At 35.7% G+C, this 26,903-nt stretch overlaps 2 protein-coding genes, 1 long non-coding RNA gene and 1 pseudogene across 5 annotated transcripts; all 4 read left to right on the plus strand.

Annotated features, from left to right (window-relative positions):
• Positions 1-6,143: 6,143 nt before the first annotated feature.
• On the plus strand, positions 6,144-9,370 carry LOC121781870 (annotated as a pseudogene).
• A 1,950-nt stretch (positions 9,371-11,320) lies between these two features.
• Positions 11,321-14,021, plus strand: LOC121782405 (rac-like GTP-binding protein 5). 3 transcript variants are annotated; one of them, XM_042180231.1, is made up of 8 exons: positions 11,321-11,490; positions 11,573-11,746; positions 12,418-12,505; positions 12,595-12,704; positions 12,804-12,867; positions 13,562-13,626; positions 13,695-13,760; positions 13,834-14,021. In XM_042180231.1, exons 2-8 carry the CDS (start codon positions 11,648-11,650, stop codon positions 13,930-13,932), a joined length of 591 nt encoding a protein of 196 aa, XP_042036165.1. In that variant the 5' UTR covers positions 11,321-11,490; positions 11,573-11,647; the 3' UTR covers positions 13,933-14,021. The 3 variants fall into 3 exon arrangements, with proteins under 3 accessions (XP_042036165.1, XP_042036164.1, XP_042036163.1); XM_042180230.1 differs by having other exon boundaries at positions 11,596-11,746; XM_042180229.1 differs by having other exon boundaries at positions 11,322-11,490; positions 11,599-11,746.
• Positions 14,022-17,713: 3,692 nt separating this feature from the next.
• Positions 17,714-21,186, plus strand: LOC121781003. Its single transcript, XR_006046121.1, has 3 exons — positions 17,714-18,064; positions 19,021-19,116; positions 20,987-21,186. It is a non-coding gene; the product is annotated as an uncharacterized LOC121781003 (long non-coding RNA).
• A 1,155-nt stretch (positions 21,187-22,341) lies between these two features.
• Positions 22,342-22,695, plus strand: LOC121782724. The gene has a single exon (XM_042180673.1). The coding sequence runs from the start codon at positions 22,342-22,344 to the stop codon at positions 22,693-22,695; it is 354 nt and encodes a 117-aa protein (XP_042036607.1).
• The last annotated feature ends 4,208 nt before the right edge of the window (positions 22,696-26,903 follow it).

Genomic DNA, 26,903 nt, shown 5'->3' on the forward strand with positions numbered 1-26,903 from the left:
TCTTTGACATTATGGATGCATGTATTATACGCCCTTCGTCTCAAAATATGACTCTTATTTGGTTTGAGCACAAGTTTTAAGAAATATAGAGAAAAGAGAGTTAAATAAGTTAGTGGAACATGGATCTCACTTATGTTTATTAATTTTATAATAAAATGTGGGTGGAATAAGTTGGTAGAATGTTGGGTCTCCTTACCATTTATGGTAAAAGTAAATATGACTCTTATTGAGGGACGGACGGATATGGCAAAGTAGGACACTTGTTATCAGACAAGGGGAATAATGCATAATACTCTCTCTGTCCCATTAAAAATGAAACGTTTTCCTTTTTGAATTGTCCCATTAAAAATGGAACATTTCCTAAAATGGAAGCAACTTTATCTATACTTTTTTTTATCTTACTTTACTCTCTTTTCATTAACTCACAAAATAACACTATATAAAATTTAGTGTCGATTCCCAAATGTTTAATATTTAATGTGACGGATGGAGTATGATAGTTGAAGACGTCAATGCAGTGGTATGATGTTGGGTTACAAACTCATCCAACATCGGATGAGTGAAGGAAGTTGGAAGATGTATATAATTCATGTCCAACCCCAATTATTTTAAGGCCTTTTGGGAGTGACCCAAAAATATAAATCCGTGCGGGCTTGACTCCACCTAAAGCGGACAATATCAAACTAATGTGCAGTCGCCAGTCGACAATCCCAACACATGACAAGTAGTGCGCTTCTACCTCTAGATCGACCATCACCATCGATCCCCCCAACTCAAGGTGCTCCCCCAGATTTCCAAGAGATTGCATATCGATGTGTTTATGTGCGCGAATAACAAATTTATGAGACGACCTCATTGAAGAAATTTGGACACGCACCAATATATTCCAACATTAAATTATTTCGAAAAATCTAATTTGTAGGACTTGTACTTCATTCTAATTTTAATAAAGTCATTTGTTATTTATATTGTTATGAATTTCAAATTTACAATGATTTAAAATTAAAATAAGAGCATTGGCAATGGTGGCTGATTGCCACAGCCGATTGATCGGCCTCCATTGCGGAGGGAGGGCCGATCGGCCTTCTCCAACGCCCCGCCCTTCGGCCGATCAATGGGCTCAGCCGATGCCCCCATCGGCTCCGCATCGGCCCTCGATAGGCCTCCATTGCGGAGGCTCGGGCCGATGGCGGAGCCGATTTTCGTTTTTTATTATTAATTTTTTAATTTTCTTCTCCTATTATAAATACCTCAATCTCGTCTCCTTTATTTCACACACCCACATTCTTCTTTATTTCACATTTTTTCTCACTAGAAATGTTTAATTTCATTTTATGTAATTTTATTTATATTATTTAGACATTTATGCTTTATTTAGTTTTTAAAATGAAATACGTTTTTTGTCGTATATTTTACGTTGTCTTTAATTATTATTACATCCACAAAAATTAAAAGATTGAAATAAAATAGTGATGATGTAAAAATGAGATAGGTTCTGGGATGAGCTTTATTGCAGAGAGATAGGCTCTGGGATAAGCATGCTGATATGGATATGGTATGAAAAATAGAGATGGACTTTGAAATGGACTCCAGAAATAGGCTTTTATCGTGAATGCGCTGCTTAATAGAAAGGACAATTAATGGTGAAAGAAAAAAGAGACGATTTCGGATAATCATCAAACAGCCTAAAAATATTATTGACACGCTAAATCCAAATTTGGCGTACTATTCCATAAACACATCATCCAGCAAAAAAATCAAATTTATCGCTTTTGTTATCTTGATTTATTTAACCAATGTTGAAAATATATCCGACTCAACACCCAATCATTTTTTTATACTCCATATTTTAAAATGGACTAATTTATTTCCCTTCTACTTTTGCATAATTGTATTTGTGCTTTGTGGTGCCATACGCCTAAACCCCACATCCCTCCACGTGTGGCAATTCTGTGGCGTGTATGGTCACGATCTCATCCGAAGATCAACGGTCAGCCTCTTGACAACACTTACATCTCGTAATGCAATAATCCAACGGCTGCATTCATTTCTGCGGCTGCTGCCCTATTTCCCTTAATATTATATTCCTATTAATTAAAATAGTTATCGGAAATTCAGCCACCTCGGAAACTTGCATCGTCTGCCGTTGTCGGGATTAAAAACATTATTTAATAATTAATTCCACGTGGAATTAAATAAATAAAATAAAGTAGCCGTTGTAGTGCTCTGATTTCTATATAATGGCCCTCTGCTTCAGTCTCACGAAAGTCGGTTTGCACTTTGCAGAGAAGCAAATTTCTTCTTCAGCTTTCTATTATCACTTCTATATCTGCAGCTAGTTTTGGTACATATTTAATTTTCTTCTATATTTCCATTATATAAATCGTTTCTTTACTTAATTTGTATTGTATATTCAATCTTAGATACATAGATATTTAATCATAGAACTTTGTAGCAAAATAGGGCTTCCAATCCTCGTTTAATTGGGAATTTGGGATCATAATTGAATGGAGGCAGTAATGATGAACGGATCGTTGGATCAATCGATATCTCCATACAAATCCACCAATTTCAAAAAATTACATCAAAATCCACCTCTCTCCGACGCTTTCCGGCCATCGCAATCCTCACAGCCGCCGCTTCTCCCGCTTCCGGCCTCCGCCCGACGCCTTTCCTGCTCTCCCGCTAGCAGGAAGTCAAAATCCCCAAAAAATGAAGGTAAAAAATCGAAAGGTGTAGCGAAAGTGGTGCCGTTGATCTCGATTGTGGAGAGTGATGCGAGAAAGTGCGAGATCGGAGACGTATTTTCGGGATCGGCGGTGTTCTCTCCGCCACCGAGCAGCCTGCCTCTGCCGACCTTCACGATGAGGCCAAAGCTTAGCTGTCAGGCAGCGGGCGTGGATGCCGGCGCCACCGATGTTCTGCGGCGCCTTCTTCGACTCCGGTGAATTAATTAAGCTAAGCTGGAGTTGCTTTTTGTGATATTTGTTTGTGGTTTGGATGAGTTACAGTGGAGATCCCATGTGTTTTTAAGGAATGGGAGCTTCAGCTTTAGATAATTAGCTTCTTCTTCTCTGTATTTACCTCCATTTCCGTTTATGATGCGTTAATTCGACCAGTAATAATTAATTCCCTTGTATTTTGATTTTTCATGGATGAACTAAATTAATTTTCTCCAGTTTTATTTATACTTTTCAACAATTTATGCCTCTGTATTTGCTTGCCATAATTTTCTATTTTATGAGGATTGACTTTACTTAATCATCTTACCTAAAACTTAGTAGTAGTGTATCCTAATTAATATTTTAATATGAATTAGAAGGGGTTTAGTTATTTTAATTAATCTTAAGCATTAATTTTTATATTAATTTTATAATGGAATGTGATTTTAGTTGAATGTGAAGTTCATTTACGTGAATTATTTTTTTAAATACTCAAAAATAATAATATGAAATATTTTTTCACTGACCGTATGGGTTCAGACTTCAGACCATGTCGAATTATTCTGCATATGAATACACATATTTGGGATTAAAATGGTTTGGATTTACTTTAATTGCTGAAAAACTCTTCGGATTCGGAATTAAAATCATTTGTATTTACTTTAATACTGAAAACTCTTTTGGGAGGTTTCCTGAGCTTTCATATTGGATTTTATAAAATTCAGATTGGGATATGAAATTCGTTTGATCTCCAATTCAAAAAGATATTATACTATATTTTTTTATATTAATTTATCAATTAAAAAAAACATTATACTGCTTCATTTTTATTAACTTATCATAGTAGTATTTTAGTTGCACATAATGTGCTTTGAGACTAGATTGGATCCAGAACCATACAGTTCAAATAATAGTCCACTTGAGTCCAATTGTAAACTGGCAAGATTTATTTAGTAATACATGAATTGTAATAAACACAATAATAAGATGCATAAATGAGAATATTCCTATTATCCAACATCCTACTATAGATTAGAAAGATCATAACATCCTAGACCAGAAGTTGAAATTTTTACAAAGGAAGATATTTCATATGCATATATTGAAGAGGGAAATTATAAAGATGAGGGAAAGACTGTCATGTTAAGCCCAATTTTTAAACTACGTTATTTGGTTTTCTCTCCTCAAGCCACATGAAATACAAGCAAAAAGCCTCCTATGATTATACTATAATTCAAATATCAAAAATAAAGATCACACACATAAAATAAATATAGCATAATAACCCCCAAAACATTATTTCGTTAATTTCAATTTATTTGTAAATACAAAACATTATTTTGTTTGTTTCTTCAATCCTAGTTAAAATTCAGCACTAACCAACTCCATATTATGAAAAGAAGGAATTGATTAACTACTACTAATTTACGTATCACATGTTTATAATATAGCATCATCACAAGTCACAACTACAAGGGTTAAAATTGTCATTGGAGCTCATAACTATACAAATAATCATTTAAAATTATATGGAAACTGGATTGCGGTTTTATAAAGTGTGAATTTTGTTGGAACAGCAGTAGGGGCATATAAGTCATTTCAGATTGTACTGGGACCAACTTTTCTCTCTCTTGGCGCGAATGCCATTTAGCAGATTTCGAGCTCAACCATTTCCATTCTTCTTCTCAAACACATTTTCGAATCCCTAAATAATTTCTCACTCATTTCTTCAAAGCTTTCACCACTTCGATCTCCTTCCGTTTTTACATTTTTTTCACTTCTCTCTCTCCTCGCAAATGCTTGAATTTGCACTTGTTCGATAAATTTTCCGCTACTTTTCACACAACAGGTCCGCTCTCAAACTTTTTTGTCAATGTTTTGTGCTTTTCACTTGAAGAACAACATCTATTTCTTCTGAAGAAATGAGTTAAGGCATTTGCATCTAAGTGTTTGCGTAGAGAAACTAGGGTTTTCTGCATTTAAAGTTTGATCCTAAAAATTTCTTCTCCGCGTTCAAAAACGGCCTCTTGATTTCAGCGTGCAATCGGTCTTTTGTGATTTGCTGCAGTTTTCTTTTTCTCCGTTTAATTTTGGCCGATTTCGTTTTCCCTTTCAACTTTTGAGTTTTTTTATTGTTCATCTTCAATCGAAAAATCACCTTCTTGAAAATCAAAAAATATCTGCCCAGTCATCGTTTGAAAAACACGTTAGTTGATTCAATGTTGTGAGTAGAAAAAACATATCTCTGTTTCAGATTTTCCAGACTTCGCAGCTTTATTGTTTTTTTCTCTCTCTGTTGCTGTATGTATACGTGCTGCATGGAGTGTTGTACGTTCAATTTTCATAGGGAAAATAATTAATTTTCCCCGTATTGTCTGCTGCGATTTCTATATGAGTATTTGCACCTTTCTGATATGTAGCCGTACCATTAATGTTACTACTAATGGAAATTTTGTTCGCAATCTTCATGTTTCCTCATTTTCCAAAAAACCTAAATCGCCAACCCCAGTTTTAATTTGTATCACTCTCTTGATTATTCTTCTGCACCAACAACTTAAGATTACATTATATTTTCGTCAGATTTTAGTTTCTTGATGAACGTGTTTTTGTGCTTAATGTTGACAGACGATGGTGATAGAGACCTACTACAGGAAACGATCAAAGAAAGCCCATCAGCCCTGCATGGTTCCCTCTCTCTCTCTCTCTCTCTCGTGCTTTCTGTCTGTTATTTGTGTCCCACATAATATCTCACGCGCTGCCAAAAATAGTAATCTTTCTAGCTCAAGGCTACGAGAATCATACATTTTGTTTTGCTTTGAATAAGCTTGTGTGCTCTATCTCTATGCATGGGGTGTATATTGTCACGATTACTAAGATACCCAAAATAAAAAATGCCAAATCTTTTTCTTTCATCATTATGCTTGCATAACACGTATAGTAAAATATAGTATTACCATTTTTTTTATAAATTACACGTGGATTTGAAAGTTGCAAAAATGAATTTAAATCCCAATTTTAAGGAGTTTGTTTAAAACCCAGTTTTGAAATTGAAGTCTTGAGTCTATTTTGCATGTGCTGCAAAAACATGTGTATGGTTAATAACTTTAGCAGAAACATTCTATGTTTAATCAATAGGGGGTTTATAATGCTGAAGCACTGCCAAAATTACAAAAGGACTGAACATTAATTACGATGCAGGAAATGGACCAAAATGATGCGGTGCAAGGCAATGTTGCTGCGGCAGAGCCACGTTGTACTCTTCTGCTTCAAGGTAGGTAACAGTACTGTATAATACGTGTTTCTGTTTTACCATTTCTTTACCTTTGCAGCTAAAATAATCGCTGATGATTAACAAACATAAATCTTTATATATGCAGATAGCCAGTTCTTGATTGGTGGTGGTGGAGATAAATCCCCGATAGAAAACTATATGAAAGAGGGTTATCTTTACGAGATTGATCACGCTCAGTTACCTCCAAGAACGCCAGCTCACCTCCGATCCATCCGAGTTGCTATGGCAAGAAATATGATTTTGCTATATTCCCCAAAAAGCAACTAATTAGTACTACTGCATATATTTATTGTTATATGTTATTTAATGTTAATGTGTAATGTTTTGGAACTTAAGGTCTGCGAGAAGACGGAGTTGAATGTGGCAGTGAGGTATCCAAGTATGGAGTCGCTAAAAGCATTCTTCAACTACAGCTTGAGGGAGTCTCACCCTTCTTTGGATGAGAAGTTTGTGATGGGGTCGGCACTGGCAGCGAGAGTGCTTGTTCGGATAGTTCCGGCTGAGGTCTTCATGGAGCAGAAGAGTTGGATTGCTTTCTGGGTGATTGCACAAAGGAAAGGTAGTATCTGTCTGTCTGAGGCTCTAAAGGGGAGTGGGATGGTGACATGGGGGATAAGAAGGCAAGTTAAGTATTTGGGTAGGCATAAGGAGAGTGATGGTAATAATGATGCTTATATTGCTCAGAACTCATCTTCGAGTTTTGTCAATGGAGTTGAGGAATCTCAGATGGGAGTATTAGCTACTGCTGATGATGAAGACCAGAACAATGAAGATGCTGACTGTGGAGAGAAGGGGGAGGATATGGAAAATTGTGATGATCAGGAAAATGCAGAGGATGAAGAAGAGGAGGAAGAGGAAGAAGAAGAGGAGGAAGAGGATGAGGAAGAGGAAGAGGAAGAGGAAGAAGAGGAGGAGAAGATCAAGGTTGAGGAGAGTAACGTGAACATGAATAGAAAGAGGTACTCTTTTAGGAATTTGAGCATAAGGAAAACCAAGAAACCAAGGCTTGATATCAGAAAGCAAATGCCAAATCAGACGCAGAAGAAGAATCAGATCAAGAAAAAAATCAAGGGTAGTAAGAAATTAAGGGGATCACTCATTCAAAGAGATCCAAAAGATCGTTGGTCTACTCAAAGGTATATGTGAATTAGGAGGCATATTCTATTTACATTGTTTGGCTGTTTCTACATCATTAATTTGCTAGATTTATTGATCAAAGCAAGAAAATGTGAAGGTACAAGCTTGCTGAGCAAAATCTTTTGGAGGTGATGAAATCAAAGGGAGCAACAGCTGAGAAACCGATCTTGAGGCCTCAACTGAGAGCAGAAGCAAGAAAGAGGATAGGCGATACAGGACTACTTGACCATCTCCTAAAGCATATGGCTGGAAAGCTTGCTCCAGGAGGGCAGGAGAGGTTCAGGAGGCGGCATAATCCTGACGGAGCAATGGAGTATTGGTTGGAATGCGCTAATCTTGTTAAAATCAGGAAGGATGCTGGAGTGACTGACCCTTATTGGGTGCCACCACCTGGTTGGAAACTTGGTGATTCCCCAACTCAGGACCCTATATGTGCTAGAGAGTTGAAGCTGCTTAGGGGTGATGTTTCAAAAATTAAAAGGTGGGAAATGTTACATTATTGTTTAATGGTGCACATAATCTTAGTATTACTTTTAATAATATATGCTTTCTTGAACAGAAGTTTGGAACTGATGGCAACAAAGATGCAGTTGGAGGAAGAAGTTGGAAAGTTGAGAAGGTGTCGATATACTTACCCTATACTGTAGTAAAAAGAGTAATGCGATTTTGTTTTAAATCACTAACTTCAATTAACATGATTGTAGGGAGATTGGTGAAATTCGATACAAGAAAAAGCAACAAGATCAATCATTCACTGAAGAATCAAACAAGTATGACATAAGTCAAAAGCTGGATCAGCTTACTGCTTCTTTTGAATCCTTAAAACGTGATTTTAGCAGCGTGCACCTTTCAGAGGTATAGTTAACGTATACTGTTCAGCTTCATTTAGTTGATCACCAAGTTCTGTATCTTGAACTAAACATGCTCTCGATTTTTGATTTTTTAGGAAAAGTACAAGGAACAATTGATGAGCATCTCTGATTTTGTGAAAGACATTGAGGTATGTATTAAATGAAGGGCAAATTAATGCGGTGAAACATCATCTAAAATTTAAGACAGTGAGTTAATGTCAATTGCAAAACAATTTATAGCTATAGATCAAAAAAGAACTACTGTATTAGACTTCTTCTTAGACTTTGAGATAGACATGTTCTTCATCTTCGTATTAGTTAATTATGCCATTTGTTATGTATGGAAATCTTGAAACAGGGAAAATTTGAGAAGCTAGCTCCAAATGTGACAGAAACAGAAAAAACAGGGTCTTCATTAAAGATAATGGGGATGAGAGAGAAAACAGCATTGGAGAGCAAAGAAGAGCAAGTACAAGATGCATTAAGTGCAGGTGGTGAGGGGAAAAAATACAGTTAGAGGAAAAAGCAGCAAAGATAGAAAGGCTGAAGAGTGGTTTCAGAATCTGCAAGCCACAGGGCACTTTTCTGTGGCCAAACAACAACAGCAGCAGCAGCAGTTTTGTGAAGGTCCAGGTTGAGGTTCCCACCCCTCCTTCAGTTTCCTCCTCCACCATGCCACCTCAGCTTCCCTACCTCTATCAGCCACCACCACCACCATCACCATCCATAGTCAAACCCTTGGCAGAAAAGCGTTCAGTCAAAGTCACAATCCCCTCCTCTCCTGCTTCAGTCAATCTAAGTCCTGGCGTGCCACCGGTAACTAAGCAGTCATGTTAATTTTGGGCTATGCAAGAAATTCTTGATCTTGAAAAGTTGCCTTTTTTTCCTCTACAGTTCAAGGTTTCTGCAAATAGGCCGGCGTTGGAGAGTGGTGGTGGTTATACAGAGACGGCAACGAGCTGCTCTGAGGTAGGGAGCTGGTTGGCACTGTCTACTACTCTCAAGTCTGATTCCAGCCATGGTTGAATTGATAATATATGCTACATATATATTCTGCTAGCTTTCTTTCTTTCACAGCCAGTATAAAACAATATGGTATGATGCCATTAGGCCTTCACATATCAATCACTTGAGATATGGAGATGAGTAAACGTTGCATGCTATATTTTCCAAGGATTCTTATGATACTCATCACTTATAATCCTATATAAGAAGGACGCACTATTTCATCTTTTATATTAACATGGTTTTCAGATAATACACATATGTCTTCAAAGGTATATTGATGCGATTCATGAGTTACTCCATGTTTAGAAAAATGTACTTATGTATATGTCAAATGATGGAATATAAAAACATTTTTGAGACAATATAATAAACTTTTGTACTGCTATAAAACAATTATGACTAATATAATACAAAATAATAGTACAATGGATTATTGACCTCGCATAAAAATTTAATTATAAGTTGGTATCATTGAATAAAACCTCTAAACAACAATACGAATTATTTTTATCTAGTTGGTAACTTGGTATAGTTTAATTGACGATAGCAAAACTTATTTTTCTATGTTCTTGCATACTTTGATTGTTGAGCACATGTTTTAAATTCCTAGTTGTGCTTTGGGCTTCTAAGTGCAAGAAGCCATGTTGAACATTTAGGTTCCTATTTTGAGCATGCATAAGGCATTCTATGATGTTGTAGATGATGAAGAGGATAAAATTTACTTTGAGGAGGGAAAGATGTTGATGGGTAAGGGAATTTAATCTCCTAGCTATGCAAGAGTGTTCTTTAATGAGAGTTCAACAATCGGCCGAACAGAATGAAGAAGACAAGCAGGCCAAAGAAGAAGCCACACAGCCCGTGCCGAATTAGGTTCCGGTGCCACAAAGTTCAGAATGGGCTAGGTGGCCCAAGTGGTTCGCGAAATACACCTCAAATAACCGCGACCCAAATCACCCAATGCCTTTTGTTTAGTTAGATTATTATTTCTTTCCTTATTTTTGAGACAATATATTTGACGGAACAGACGGAAAAAGAAAGTGTCCTTGACGAAGGGAATAAGTTGTTATGTCCTGAAAAGAAAATAAGGTATTTTTGGTGGATAAAAATAACAATAAAATCACATTTTTTTAAAGAGTAGTATATTAAACTTTTGAATCGATGAAACCCAATGACAATACATTATAGTACAAGCGAATGTGTGTGGTACATATAATTTGAACTAAAATAATTTATGCGATATGGCTGAGTAATCTACTATTGTGGTCCATAAGCTTAGGCTGTCTAAAAAAGAGGCAGCCATTGCATTGGAATCTCATTAAATTCCAAAAATATACAAATTGGATTAACCATAAATTGGAAGGATAGAAGTGGGTAGAAGGTTTGGTAACCCAATGCACATGGCTATTTGGATTTAAGCTTCTTCCCATGTGCTCACTTCTTCAATGATGATTAATATATTTCGTAAACCTTTGTCCTCTACTTAATTATTTTTTGTTTAGGCAACCCTCTACCAACTATGATTTCCACCCAACTTCTATTTTCAATTTATTGAATTAAGATTCCAATGATAGATTTTTTTTAATCATAATTCTAAAATTAAGATAAGAGCCACATTATATTAACTTCGCCCTACTATATCTGAAAAGATACACAAGCAAGCCAACAAGACCTATCTTTTTTCTTAGAAAATAATGACCGGTTATCCATTTATCGTGATTGTGGTCATTCTGACGACTAATTTATTGGTCCGATGAAAAGTGTCATACCAATTAAGTTACGTCTCTTCAGAATAATAATAATAATAATAATAATAATAATAATAATAATAATAATAATAATAATAATAATAATAATAACATTGTAATTTTCAGTTGCTCTTCAATGCTACCCATGACCATTGAACACTACGCTATTTGTTTTATTATTTATAACTCTCAATTAAATTAATTTATCAATAAATATAAATGAGAGTAATAAAAATTAAAAATAAAATGAATTAAAATGAAAAATTGTAGTACCAGTAGAAGAGAAAATTATGTTTGTGAAAAGTGAAATTACAATAAAGTGATGTGCATACAAAGCATTGAAACGTCGCCGAAAAAGAAAAAAAAGAATTTGAAGGGGAGAGGTGCTCCACCTCAAACCCCACCACCCCAATCCCAATCTATGAAAAAGATTTATGTGAGATTGAAAAAGCTGTCATAAAGTCCTTCCCTTTCTTTGCCAGGCTTTGCATTTCTGTCTACCTGCTTCCTTCAAGGTGAATTCTTTTGCTTCTGTTTTACTCTTTGCTCTCAGATTCTTTTTCAATTTTTGATGGGTTTGCCTCAATTTGAGTAAAGAATTGTCTTTTTTGAACTTGAAGTAGAGAACAAGGAAGAGTTGACCATCTCCTGGGAAAAAAAAATTAGTTAGAAATGAGTGCAACCAGATTCATCAAGTGTGTGACTGTGGGTGATGGTGCTGTTGGAAAAACTTGCATGTTGATCTCTTACACCAGCAACACATTTCCTACGGTTAGTTCCTTTTTTTATCTTCTTTTCTTTAAATTAATCACCAATATCTTTGTTTACTAATCCTAATTCTTGATTTCTCTTTACATTCCCATTTGCAGTTTGTAATTGTTTCTTGGTAGTGTTTTTAGATGAGTCCTTATATTCTTGCCTTTAACTAAATGGGAATTTAACCATTTGTATTGTGGAATTTGTTATGCAGTAGGTAGATTATGTATTTATAGCCATTCAGAGAATTAAATGCATTTTGTTATTCATGTAGTTGTATATGGATTGTTTTTGAGATGCCTCTGTGCTTAATTGGGAAGAGGCTTGCTTCACAGTCTTTTTCTAAATGGAAAGTGAAAGTTCATTCCAATAGACAAACAAATATGGGGAAAAAATAAATAAAGAGGTTATGACTTGAGGTTTCAGCCGACCTGAGGGCTGAGAGAGAGTGAATAATGTAATCACCGATTAAATCAAAATTTATGTTACATTGAGAGTTGTATGTGTGTTACTTTGATTAAAAAGTTGAATTAGGTTGGATTGGACGAGGGTCACCGATTAAAGTCTGCTGCGGTGTTGCTTTACTAATTTTGAGTTATGTAGCATGTTCCGTTTTGCTAATGCATAATGGGCGTTGCAATGCTGATTAATGAATTACTACATCCTTATTCCGCCTTGCAATGCAGGATTATGTTCCGACTGTTTTTGATAACTTCAGCGCTAATGTAGTTGTGGATGGTAATACTGTAAACCTGGGACTCTGGGATACTGCAGGTAATTCCTTTCAAATATGTACATCTCATCTTTCTGTACATTTTCCTAGGTTTTAGCATTTTTTTAGCTTCGTCTTACAATATGTTCAGGCCAGGAGGATTATAATAGATTAAGACCCTTGAGTTATCGTGGAGCTGATGTTTTCCTTCTAGCCTTTTCTCTCATTAGCAAGGCTAGCTACGAAAATATTGCCAAGAAGGTCAGAATTGTGGAGATTATTATAGCTGTAATTACGTTCGTTTTGCATACCGAGTAGTCTGATGCCATGTTCTTCTGTCTTTACTTTTCATTTTGTTAGTGGATTCCTGAGTTGAGGCATTACGCGCCAGGTGTTCCAATCATTCTTGTTGGAACGAAGCTTGGTGAGATAGTGATTTATTTCTTGTTATTACTCTATCAGTTAGTCCTGCCAGTTACACATATTCCTCACTATTCTCTTCTTGTCTACTACATTCCATCATACTAAATACTTTCATATAATCTTGAATCGGAAGTTTGTAATTACGTATTTAGGATCTACAGTGATAAATACCAATTTTTTTGTGTTATGTGGTTTGAGGGCTGACAGATATAGTTTCGTATGACAGTAGCTTTATAAAGTTACAACATCTGAAAGATTTATTAGATCTAGAGAAAAACGTCCATGTGAAAGAATAATTTGGAATACAAATAACCATATCATAAGTTGATTAAATTTAAGTGTCACACTTGGTTTGTATGTTTTGATGCTTATTCTTTAAGGTAGCAACAGAGTATATTTGTACAATGTACTAATGCCAATGGTTTCCAACAGAATATATTTGTAATAGTAGAAGAAAACACATGCTTGGTTTTTGTTAATTACTTCCTCACGATTGAAATGAGAGCACGCGCTTGGATGTTGAAAAGAGTGTATCAGTAGAGCATGCAATGGACATATTCTTATTACCCAATCTGTATTTTTCCTCCTATAAATTGTTTTGGTGATTCTAGAATTTATTGAATTATGATTAAGCATATAGAAGGGATGTGTTTGTTTGAAAAGATCAGAATATCCTTTTTTTAATGGTAGTACAGATCTTAGAGATGATAAACAGTTCTTCATCGATCATCCAGGAGCAGTTCCGATAACTACAGCTCAGGTAACAATGATATTACCAGCACACAATCATTCCTCCTGTTTCACGCCTCTCGTTGTCTTACCATGTAGGGGGAGGAACTCAAGAAGCTAATTGGAGCTCCTGCGTACATTGAGTGCAGCTCGAAAACACAACAGGTGGTTTCAATTTGTGATTGTGGTGTGGTGAAACCTTTATGTTTTCTCATTATAGCATGTGGTTTGAATGCAGAATGTGAAGGGTGTGTTTGATGCAGCCATTAAAATAGTACTGCAGCCGCCAAAACAGAAGAAGAAAAAGAAGGGGCACAGAGGCTGCTCCATTTTGTAATATACTATTGCTTAACCTTAACCCAAGGCTTGTGGAGAAACCACATTATAGTCTATCTCATTTAACGCTTCGTCTTATTCCATCACTTATTTCACTCTCTCTTATCTCTATCATTTTACTAATTCAATATAATTTCTAAATTTTCTTGTTCAAAAGAAGTGACTCAACTTGGTTAGGACGAAGGAAATTGTAAATTCTTACTAATATAGCCGCGACTAGCTAGCTAGTTCATCATGTTTTCATTGCTGTCTATCCATTAAAATATACTTCTTCAACTATTTATTTTCTCTATTTTTATTATCTCACAAAATTCACATTAGAACTCATATAATTGACTAGCAAGAGAGAAATATTTGATGGAATGAAGGAGTGATATTAAAAAGTGACTTCCTTGACCAACCCTTAATACATACTCCCTCCGTCCCGGGCTACTCGCTCATTTCCTTTTCGGCACGGAGATTAAGGAATGAGTGTATAGGAAAGTCAAAAATGACGGCTGTAGGTGAAATTTTTTACTAAAAATGGAAAGAGTGCAAGTAACTTGGGACGCCCAAAAAGGAAATAAGTGCGAGTAGTGCGGGACGGAGGGAGTACTATAATCAAATTAATAAAACTATAACAAAAATATTATTAGTACTCTGATTTCACCCAGTTATGAATAGGGTGTTTTGTCAGCACTTTATGTGTCAGCAGGGTAATATGAAAAAGCAGTAGATATAGTGGAGGGAGGGACAGTAACATCTGGTACGGTGATGATGGATGTTTGCCCCATTTCCTCCAGCTCAAAATCAAAATCATATCTCAATCAAAATATCCTTATCTTTTTGAGAGTAAAAATTAAAAAAAAATCTGAAATTGTTTGAAACAGAGCAGGAGGCTGAGAAGAGCAATCATGGAAGAGGAGGCGCGGCAGAGAGAGATAGCAATGCAGCGATACGAAACCAGAGCAAACGCTCTCCTCCTCCACAAAGACCAGCAGATCGCCGCCGCAAGAGACCGAACGACGGAGCTCCAACGCTTCTTAAAATCGGCGGAGATGGAAGCCGCAGCGTGGGAGAGAGGGAATCCGCTGCGGCGGAGCTCAGGAAACAGCTGACGGAAAGCGACGTCGTTTTGCTCCTCGTCATCATCCACTGATATAGTCATATAGGTATTCTAATACTATCATATAATGATATTAAAAGTCATATTCGGTATACTCATTCAAGTATTTTAAATGTGGTCAACCGCGTATATGCTTAGATTGTATTTTTGAAAGTGTTTAGAACATTCACCATCCAACATGGGAGGGGAGTGGCGACCGATCGCGCCGCGTTGCGGGTGATCGACGTCGGGCGCCAGGGGGGTGTCGCGAGTGTTGACAAATTTTATAACACGTGGGTCCTGGGACGTGTCAATAATTTCATAGGACCTCGATGCCATTTGATTTAATAATAGATGATATGAGATGAGATGGGATGAGATAAATCTGAATTACTCCCTTCGTTCCACTTAAGATGTTCATATTTTTGAGTGGCATAGGATTTAAGAAATGGGAGTAGTTGTGAGGTGGAGTAAGTGACTATTATGATATGATGAGTTAATGTTTTAAAATGACTCATGAAAATAATAGACCACCAAAATTTAAGTCACTATTTTAATTATATAGTAATAGACTAAACAATATCAATTATTTGTAACCCTTTTATTTTGGGATATCTAACAAATTTTAAAGATTAAGAGCAAAAAGAAATCCATCCAAAATATAGCCCAGAAAGCGATCTTAATGTAGCCTCTAAGCTCAAAAATAGCAGCACACAAAATAAAGAAAACAGGCAGCAATATTTATTTCGGATTTATGTTTAACAGTATTTTAATTTGACACTATATGTTTAATTTAATTAATATATTTAACATGTGTTTGTTTAATCAGTATGGTTTATTGGTTTAATTTTATTTGAGATTTATTTTTATTACTAATTAAAATACAAGAAATAATAATAATATCCGTAGAATAAAATTTTAATAAAATCACATTTAGAATAATTTAATGTAAGTATATCGCATATGAAAATTATTAATATTTTGAAATACTATCATTCCCAAACAAAAGAATTGCATGAAGGTGTGTGATGTGTTTTTTGTAATTATACTCTCATGATACAAATACTCGTAGTAATGAACTCGCGTGAATTGCAAAATATAGTGATAATTAAATCTGTCAAATGGTTAGAGAATATATTTGTGTTATTCATTCTTTGCAGAGTATTACACATTTACACACCTTTTATTGGTTCGAGTCTAAGCTATATACATGGAATACTAGAATTAGGGTATATCTTTTACTTTACATGGTAGGGATCAACTTCTTATTTCCTCCCTCAATCAGGGAGATCTTGATTTACTTTCCCACAATCCCCTTCAAGTTGAGTAACGGGATTTTCGATACTTAACTTGCCTAATGCTTGGCGGAAATTTCTTGAACTAATAGCCTTTGTCATAATGTCTGCCGGTTGATCTTCAGATTTTACAAAGGAGAGTTCCACTATCTTAGCCTCGGTACTCTCCTTTAGGAAATGCCGGTCGACTTCTATGTGTTTCGTTCGGTCATGCTTGACTGGATTCTATGATATACTAATCGTCGCCCTGTTCTCACAGAATAGTCGACAAGGTTGCGATGACTGGAACCCTAGTTTGGTCATCAATCTCTTTAGCCACAACACCTCAGTTATGCCACTCTTGATTCCTCGTAGTTCAGCTTAAACACTTAAGAGTAGAACTACTTTCTGCTTCTTGCTTTCCCTATCACAAGGTTACCCCACAAATCTAAAATATCTAGCAGTGGACCTTCTATCCACTATATTTGTAGCCTGTCAGCATCAATATATCCAAGTTTCCATGTTTTCCAAACAATACTCCATGATCTGCTGTCCCTTTCAAGTATCGAACTATCCTCAGAGCTACTTTCCAATGGTTGGCTTGTGGTGCATGCATGAATTGACTGACAATTCCAATAGCGTAGGCTATATCCAACCGAGTATGAGAAATGTAGATGAGTTTACCCACCAATCTTTGATACTTTCCTCTATCAGCCAACTTGGCCCCTTCAGTGATTTGCAGGTTATGGTTCTGCACAATGGAATTAGATCATGTATATACTCCTTCCGTCCCAACTAAGTTGAGTCGCATTCCTTTTTGGGATGTCCCAACTAAGTTGAGTCATTTCCCCTCAAAAGATACTTAAAGAGACCCAAATATTTCATCTCGAACTCTGTAAACAAATGTTTCTTCAGTTGTCTTATCTCTTCCTCGTCATCTCCCGTGCTCTTGTCCTTTCTCCTCTTCAGAAACAGTGTGTGATCAGCATTACTCTGCTTGTAGCCGTATTTCTTCACCACTTCAGTAAAACTCGTGCTATTTTAAAAGTTTGTATTTTTAAAAAATGGAGGTAGTATCACATTAGAATTTCATGAATACGTGAATTTATATACAAAATTTGATAAAACATTATAGAATTTGTAACATCCCGAATTATAGGCACCAATAAAAGGTTTGGATATGTGGTGAGGAATAGTAGTTAAGTTAAACCGTAAGGTATAAATTTGATACGAAATGCCGATTAGTCAATTTTCGGCAATTTCTTTTGTCCGTGTAAAATCATAAATCGAAGCTAAGGGGTAATAATTTTATAAATTACAAATTATGGCCTAGAATAATTGTTGATAATGTGAGGAATTGTTTTGGGCCATTTGAAGGTAATTAAAAAAATTTCTATCGCCGATAATTTCAGTTTTTAACGAAAATGATCGGCGAAACTTTTGAAGATATAGACAGGAATAATTTTGCCTTAAACTAGAATTTAAATGCTAAATGATGATATAAAGAGTTCCTAAATGTGATATCATATGATAGGGCAATAAAATGTTACAAGATAATTAATTTATTTAAAAACTAACTAAATAATTAAATAATGATTAGAATTCTCTAGAGAATTTTTTGTCTATCATCAACTCCAAACCCCCCCTCATTTCAGCCACAAGCACGTCCTCCCCCTCTCCATGGAAGACCAAAAGCTTAAGCTTTTTAATTTCCAAATATTTGTCATTTAATCGGTAAATCGATCGGGTAATCTTGTATCCGCCAGCAAATCGAGGTAGCCCTTTCTTCCTATTCTATTTTTATACCTTGAACTTGAGTATATGTTGATGTTGAAGGGCTGAAATTTCATTCACTCGGGGGTAGGAAAACTAACCGATTAAATTTCGATATATTGACGTTTACGCGATCATAGGCCTTCATTTGTCGTTGTTTGATATTGAATTAGAAGTTTGATTACATGGATGTGAATTTGGATGAATATTGAACAGGGGGGGAGCTGAATTGATGATATTTGATGTGGAATGGTTGGGTTTGAGATAAAAGCTTGAGAAGAATCAAACTCTCTAATCTGCCGCCTCCTAGTTTGAATTATTAAGCATTTTAAGAAAGGTTAAAACTTTTGTTTAACAATTTTAAAAATAACTATATTTAGTCTTGAGGTCCCCTGAATTTTATGGAGAATTTAGGAGTTCAGTTACTGCATGTATAAATTGTTAAGACAATACCGCCGGAAACTGTCAAAATTGTGGTAAACTGCCATATTTTAGTATGTTCTATCCGAATTATTCAGGGCATTTAAGGTCAATGAAAACTTGATTTCATAATTTCTAAATTAACTATAAGGTGTCTCGTTGTTCTCTGAATTTTGTGACTAATTAAAGAGTACAAATACTATTTATAAAAATTGTGTAGAAAATGTTGCCAGAAACTGTTCGATTTTGTTAGTCTCTGGTAAAAGGAGAATATCTCTCAAACCATTAGAAATTTTTGAATGAATCTTGTTGGATTATAAACTATACTTCTTTGGGCATTTAAAAATATTAGGTCAAGCCTCTAAATCCTTCCGAATGAATATAGAATTTTTATGACGAATCAGTCCAGTGCAGTTGTATAGTTAGATGATTTAAGTTAATATAGCAAATTAATTTATTTAGATGATTTAATGATGAAAACATGATCATGGGTAAATATGAGTTATTAATTGGTACGCTATTTATATTATGCATAAAGCGAAGGAGCATATAGTGCGTTTTGATCACAAAGGAGTGGATTTAGAGGGTAGAGAAGTATCAATGTGAAACAGGCTTATGTTCATAAGCCTGCGAGGTAGCGTATCCTCTCTATGGTTTTCGATTCTTTAGGTTGAGATGATGTGTGCTATAATGTGATTATATGTGAGATGTTTAAATAATGTGCTTAAATATGCTTATAATTTAATATGTGGATTATTATGATTCTTATTAATTTTAATATGAATGATCTGTGGAAAAAAAAAATGGTACGAATATGAATAAAGACAATGGATATGATATGCAATGAAGTGTAATAAATTATGAAGATCTGAATAATGTGAAATATGTCTGAATAGATTATGAAAAAAAATATCTGAATATATATGAAAAAGAGTGTCTGTGAATTCGATAAGAATGATTATCTGAAGTGATATTTGGAAATGGAATAAATGTGAAAAAGAGATTTGAAAGAAGAATATGAAATAAAACGTCCTGTTTGCTTGGTCATATGTGTTGGGTACAATTGGCATGCCATAGGACAGCAGCGCTGCATTATCTGTGATCACTCGTCTTCTGGATAACCGAAGCGAGGATCGTCTGTTATCTGATGGGCCCCTATCTGATCTGTCTGATCTGCACCCTAATGGGTGGTTTGATTATCTGTCCGCACCCTCATGGGTGGTCTGATTATCTGTCTGCACCCTCATGGGTGGTCTGATTATCTGTCTGCACCCTATGGGTGGTCTGTGCGGAGTCCTCTCGAGGACAAAATCCGCGTCTGCATCTGATTCTGTTTCTGATCTGGTCCGTGTACCCTGCCTGAAACCAAGCAGATATTGGGGCTATAAGATAAAATAATATCTGATGATTTCTGAATAAATGATCTGTAATCTGTAATCTGTGATATATGATAATATAAGATAAAATAATATCTGATGATTTCTGAATAAATGATCTGTAAGCTGTAATCTGTGATATATGATAATATAAGATAAAATAATATCTGATGATTTCTGAATAAATGATCTGTAATCTGTAATCTGTGATATATGATAATATAAGATAAAATAATATCTGATGATTTCTGAATAAATGATCTGTAAGCTGTAATCTGTGATATATGATAATATAAGATAAAATAATATCTGATGATTTCTGAATAAATGATCTGTAATCTGTAATATGTGATATATGATAATATAAGATAAAATAATATCTGATGATTTCTGAATAAATGATCTGTAATATATGATAAGATAAGAAAAAATTAATATCTGATGACTTGTGAATAAAGGATCTGTAATATGTGATATGTGATATGTGATTTGTGAAATATGATATATGATATGATTGTTGATCAGTCCTCACGGAGGAAATGATATTTTATGTTGAACGGTCCCCGCTCGGGGTAATTAACACGGAAGAATAGTATACGAAAATAAATGGTAAAATGAGAAAAATGTGATACGAAATGATATATGATGATATGCGAAATCTGGAGAAACCAAAGCTATAAGATACAATGAAAATGTTGTAGTATAGAAATAAATATATGAATATGTTATCAAGAGACCATAAGAGAAATATGACGAGGATGATATGATGAATATATATGGGTATCTGAACAGGTATGCTTTGGTGTGAAAATTCTGAGAATTTGGAATATATATATTGTAATAATAAGTCAAGATAATAAGGAAATGGCATTAAGAATGAAATCTCTGAAGAGACATGAGTAAGAATATATGGAAAAGTTGTATGACGATAATACAAATAAGTTTGATATAATGTGATTATAAGTAATTTTGGAAATCTGTGAAATTGAAATGAAAACAAGCAAAAGATTAAAAAGGAAATAATGTAGTTATTATAGTTACTATTGTCTTAGCTGAGAGGGTTGGATTCTGTAGTTTGGATATTGCTACTGGGCTTTCGAGCTCACTCCCCCTCTTTCCCCCCTGCAGGTTAGAGTCGACATTATGTCAGTGGTGTTGCGCAGCTTTGCATCTTTGGCGAGTCACTGGTGGTCAACTTGGTTTAGTAGTCGTGGCATGTTATGTAATAGTTTAATCTTTAACCTTCCGCTGGATAAATGTTAAGTTTTTAAATGTAATAGATTTTAATTATGCTTTTAAGCTAAAAAGAAAAAGGAAAAATTTCAGCACGGGTTTTCGATACTGAAACGTGACATCACTTATTCGGTGGGTTACCTACCGGGTAAGGGGTGTTACAGAATTGATCTAACTTTTTTCATTAATTTTTCTCAATAAAATCAAAAAATTTCTTAAAACATGCACCAGTCAAATATGGAATATCTAATTATCTATTAGAGACTGGAGGGAGTATTTTTTTTCCACGCAGTGTCATTATGATAACAAGAATATGAGGACCACACAAACGAAATAACATATATACATGCCAACGCATGTGATCGCCCGAAGCCCACGCCCGATACATCGTCCGCGCTATCGTGGGCGCGGCGGACGATAGGCGCGGACGATGGCACGCATTTTCCTTAAAAAAATGCATTTGCCGGGGTTCGATCTATTGCTTGGAAGGCAATAATCCTAACCATTGGGCTACACACACTAGTTGAGGTAGCTTGAAAACTAAATTGTTTTATACATTTATTAAGATGAAAATGTGATAAAAATTAATTTTTATAAAATGTATTAATTTTTATAAAATGTATGTAATTTTTATAACATGAATTTTTCTAATTTTAAATCCAATTACATTACTAATAATGTGACTCTACTCTTGACTAACTCATAAGCATATGAACATTAATTTTTATAAATGTATGAACATTAATTTTTATAAATGTATTAATTTTTATAAATGAAATGGAGTTTTTTTTCCCAATTTTTGTAGTTATTTAAATATTTAAATAAAAGAAAGTGCATAGGGCACACCATAGGGCGCGCTTTAGGGTGCCCCATTACAGGTGGGGTAGGAGGATAAAACTGATGACGTGGCGCCCCATAGGATGCCCCATTGCTAATGGCCTAAAGCAAAAAGAAAAAAAATAGTTTATCTTATTGACTTTGTCTACTTGTGGCCGAAGCCGTCGACTTGCTGGTCTTTTTCTTCTGGAAGTTTGCTACCTGCCCAATATCACTAATATTCCTCCTAATTAATTAATTTATTAAAAAAATGGATTATATATCAATTTAATGAAGCAGGAAATAACAAATCCAGTTCCAAATATAAAAGTAGCATATATATATATATATATATACATACCCCAAAAAAGCAGGCCCCATTTTCATGAATTATTCCCAAAGTTGCAAGTATCCAATTATTGTTGAAGTTGAAGATGGGCGTGGAGCGTTGGTCATTGGTGAACCGGCTGAAACGGGCGGTGAAGAAGATCACATTTCTGCTGGATTTCAACATCAACCGATGGAAACTGGCGTCGTTGGTTGGGGCATCATCTAGCAAGAGACGACCGAGTCTGAGCTTCAACGACCGGCCCGGGATAAGGGCCTGTTTGGATGAGTCAGATTCCTCCCGAAGCCTGCAGCAGACTGTTAGCTATCAATCCTCCGATGATGACGTGGACACCAAAGCCGATGCTTTTATTGCAAACTTTTATAAACAACTTCAGTTTGAGAGGCAAATCTCCTTGAAGCTCAGGTATTGTAGGGCCGATAGCATTAATTCTCCCTGATGGATTAATATTATCCCATCCAATTCTTTACCAGCTTTCAACAAAATCTTAAGAGGGTGTATTTTTTTTTTCTTTTCAGTTGTGAAGACTTTTCAGTTTTTTCGAAAAGTGTCTCAGATTTTTCATTCGTTTTCTTTTGGGTCTGATTTTTATTCTGTGAGCATATTTTTGGTTGTTGATGCTACTATTATGATATTTGATTTTTGTATAGCATTCGTTTTATTTTCGTATGAAGTTTGATTCTTCAATGCTTTGATCGATGGATCCTTGTAATGATTTGTAAACAAAGTGAAGATGTTAATTTCAGTGATACACCAAATTTATACTATACTTTTTTTTACATGTTAGACTTGTCTACGGTTGTTCCTTTGTGGCGGCTATAGCTTAATTTGTGTATACGACTGCATCCAGGTTATGTTTACTTTTATAATTACTACTCCCTCCAACCACCCTAAGGCCACCCGCAACGCGTTACGTGGGTGGCCCGAGTCACGTTACGGAGGGACAAGACAAGCACGGGACGCGTTGCAGCGTCCCGACCCGTCACCAACCCGTCCCCAGCACGTCACGCGTTCCGTCACTCCGGGACGCGGCACGGGACGGCTCGCCACGCGCTCCCGCGACGTGGCGCGCTCCCAGGCCATGCGTGACGCCAACTCACCGGCCCGCGAGTGGGATTCGTCACGCTGACGCAATAAATCCTTTTTTTTTAAAAAATTCGAATTAAAATAAAAAAATTTAAAAACTAAAAAATTGGCAAACGGTAATGTTACCATTTTTATAGCCGTTTCCATTTTTTTTATTTTTTTTTTATTTTTACTCTATAAATACTCCTAATTCATCATCATTTCACACACAACTACACGTCTATTCTTCCCAAATCATCTCCATTTCATCTCAAATCATCTCTCTTTTATTCTTCCCCCAAATTTAATCGATCTCATGGATCCGTATGAGCAAATGCGTCGAATAATGGAAGAATCACTTGAAGAAGATCGACGCCGGGAGGCGGAGGAAGCAGCGCCGCCCCAAAGACGCTCCCGGACTTACATCCATCGTAACCGGGAGGAAGCCGCCGCAAGGTTAGTCCGTGACTACTTCTGTGATAACCCGGTGTGGGGAGATACATACTTCCGCCGCCGTTTCCGCATGCGGCGACCGCTATTTCTCCACATCGCAAATACATTGGCAGCCCGGGAAGAGTTCTTCCAAGAAAGGTTCGATGCCGTTGGCCGTCCCAGCTACACGACGCTGCAGAAATGTACTGCAGCAATCCGTCAGCTTTCGACTGGACAAACGGCGGATGTGTTCGACGAATACCTCCACATTGGAGACAACACTGGGAGAATGTGCTTGCTCCAATTCTGCAAAGGCGTCCGGGCAGCCTTCATCGACGAATTTCTCCGGAAGCCAAGCACGACAGATTGCAAGTTCCTGCTCCGCCTTCACGAAGAAGTGCATGGATTCCCCGGGATGCTTGGCAGCGTCGACTGCATGCACTGGCAATGGAAGAATTTCCCGGTGGCGTGGAGGGGGTCGTACACGAGCGGCCACAAAGGCACCCACCCCACCGTTATACTCGAGGCTGTTGCCGACTACCGGCTATGGATCTGGCATGCGTACTTCGGGGTCCCCGGCTCGAACAACGACATAAACGTGCTCCACCAATCCGACCACTTCGCCCAAGTTTTGGATGGTAAAGCGCCGGCCATCAACTTCACCGCTAACAACCGGTGCTATAAAATGGGGTACTATCTTGCCGACGGCATCTACCCGAAGTGGCCAACCTTCGTGAAGACGTGCGCTAGGCATGTGAATGCAAAGCAGACACTTTTTGCACAGAAGCAGGAGGCTGCTCGGAAAGATGTGGAGCGGGCGTTCGGGGTTCTTCAAGCGCGCTTCAACATATCAAAGCCCCGGCTCGTACGTGGTTCATGGAGAGCATGGTAGACATCATGTATACGTGCATAATCTTGCACAACATGATTGTCCAAGACGAAGGATCCGAGGCGGGAAATTGGTTCGACCCCGAAGCCCCCGGAAGCTCAACCGCCAGTAGTCCGCCTCGAAGTGGAGTGCATCCGTCTATACAAGAACGGTTGTCTATTCGGGCAAGGACACGTGCCTCTTCCGCCCACGCCCAACTCCAAGATGATCTAATGGAGCACATTTGGGCAAACTTTGGCAGAGGAAATTAAATTATGTATTTTGTAATTTTTTTAGGATTTTTAATTATGTTTTTTTTTTATTTTTTACGAATTTTATGTTGTAATGTTATTTTATTTTTAATGAAGTGTGTTTTTTATTAGTTGAATTTGTTGGAAAAAATGAAATTGAATTAATAGTAATTTAAGGGACGGTTAAGGGACGGATAAGAGACGGATGGTTGCAGGATCCGTCCCTTAGTTAAGGGATGGGGTAAAAAAGTACAGTGGGGCCCGCGAATAGTAATTTAAGGGACGGTTAAGGGACGGTATAGTGACAGCGTTGTGGATGACCTAATAATTTATCCCCATTTGACCTGACACGTGTTTTAAGAAATATAATAGAAAGTGAGTCGAAAAAATTAGTTGAATGTGAATCATATTTTTATATATTAGTTTTACAAGAAAATGTAAGTGAGAATAGGTTAATGGAATGTAGGATCCATTACTAAAAATGGTAAAAATAAAATGTGACAAATTTTATGTGACAGAGGAGTAGTATCAACTCAGTGCAGTGTACATCGAGTTAAATTTTCTTCACATTAAATTGAAAAGGTTAGTTAAGTAAATGAAATAAAAAAAGATAAATACTTTTTCCAACTGAAGGTAAATGTCAGGTTTGGATGAGGACATAAGATTTTTAAAAATTTTGTTTTGTATATTAAATGAAGAGAGAAAAAATATTTTTATATATTAATATAAAATAGAAATTTTACCTATAAAAAATATGACATCTTGGTAGATAAACTATAAAAAGTGGGGCATATAATTTAAAACGAAGAGAATATATAAGTGAGGTACTCTTATATTGCTTATAGCATCATAATCCAAAATCAAGATCAAATCTCTACCCTTATATTTTAAAATGAGTGGATGAAATTAAATCTTACGAATCTCAATAAATAGTAGACAAAATATCAACAAAAAGGGTAAGATCATCATTATGTTATCATATCATAATTTTCGTGTTTTTTTATATCAAAATAGTGTTTTACAAATATCAACACAATGACATGGGTATTTCAACACAAGTACACGAAAATATCAACACAGTTTTATTGAGATTTCACATGTATTATATTGAGATTTTACATATACTATATTGATATTTTATATGAATTATATTGAGATTTTTTGATGTATTTGTTGATAAAAAATTTGCTTATCAACATATACGAAAACTGAAATAAAAATTATCAAATTTCATCATCCGAACGTCGTCAGAACATATGCAATTGAGAGCTTGTTAGAATCCTTATAAAATTACCTTTAATTAATTTGATATATTTTTTGTGAAAAAATAATTTTAAACTGAGAGATTACATAAATTTAAATTTTTAAGATAATTTTAATAAGAGAGAATTGACATTAATTACCTTTTAATTGTATTTAAATTTAAAATATAATTTAGACATTATATCCACTACTAGATCTCCTAATGTTAAAAATTAATCTTAATTTTAGATTATTAACTAGTTAGTAATTGGTCACCTTCCTATAATATAGGTGTGATTATATTATTAATTAATTTTGATAAATATTGAAAAATAAAAAAGCATTCTATCAAAGATGGTCTTGGTGGTTACTTTTAGTGCTGTTGCAATTTAAATATAGGGAGTAGTATTTATGTTTTAATTAATTACATATTTCATTAATCCCTTTAACTGTGAATTTATTAACATTTAATAAATCATTTAAATGATCATTAATCAATTCTATTAATAAAAAATGGAATCTAGAATCGCCTCTACCCCACCGTCCACCGCCCCACTCGCCTTCAAGCATATCTAATAGACTTCATCTTCTCTAGTCCCTTTCTCCAGTACATTCATTCGTCGTCACTATCTCCCGTACATTCGTCGTCACTTTTTCATTTTTCATTCATTGACAAACGGGTCATCTTTTTCAGGTCAATTTTAAAAATATCTTTTATACCTATCATCGTGATAAGATAACACACTCTTTTGTAGAAAAACAAACATCACAGACAAAGAGCAGTTCACC

Source organism: Salvia splendens, chromosome 20 (genome assembly GCF_004379255.2).
Source record: "Salvia splendens isolate huo1 chromosome 20, SspV2, whole genome shotgun sequence".
Taxonomy (NCBI): Eukaryota; Viridiplantae; Streptophyta; class Magnoliopsida; order Lamiales; family Lamiaceae; genus Salvia; species Salvia splendens.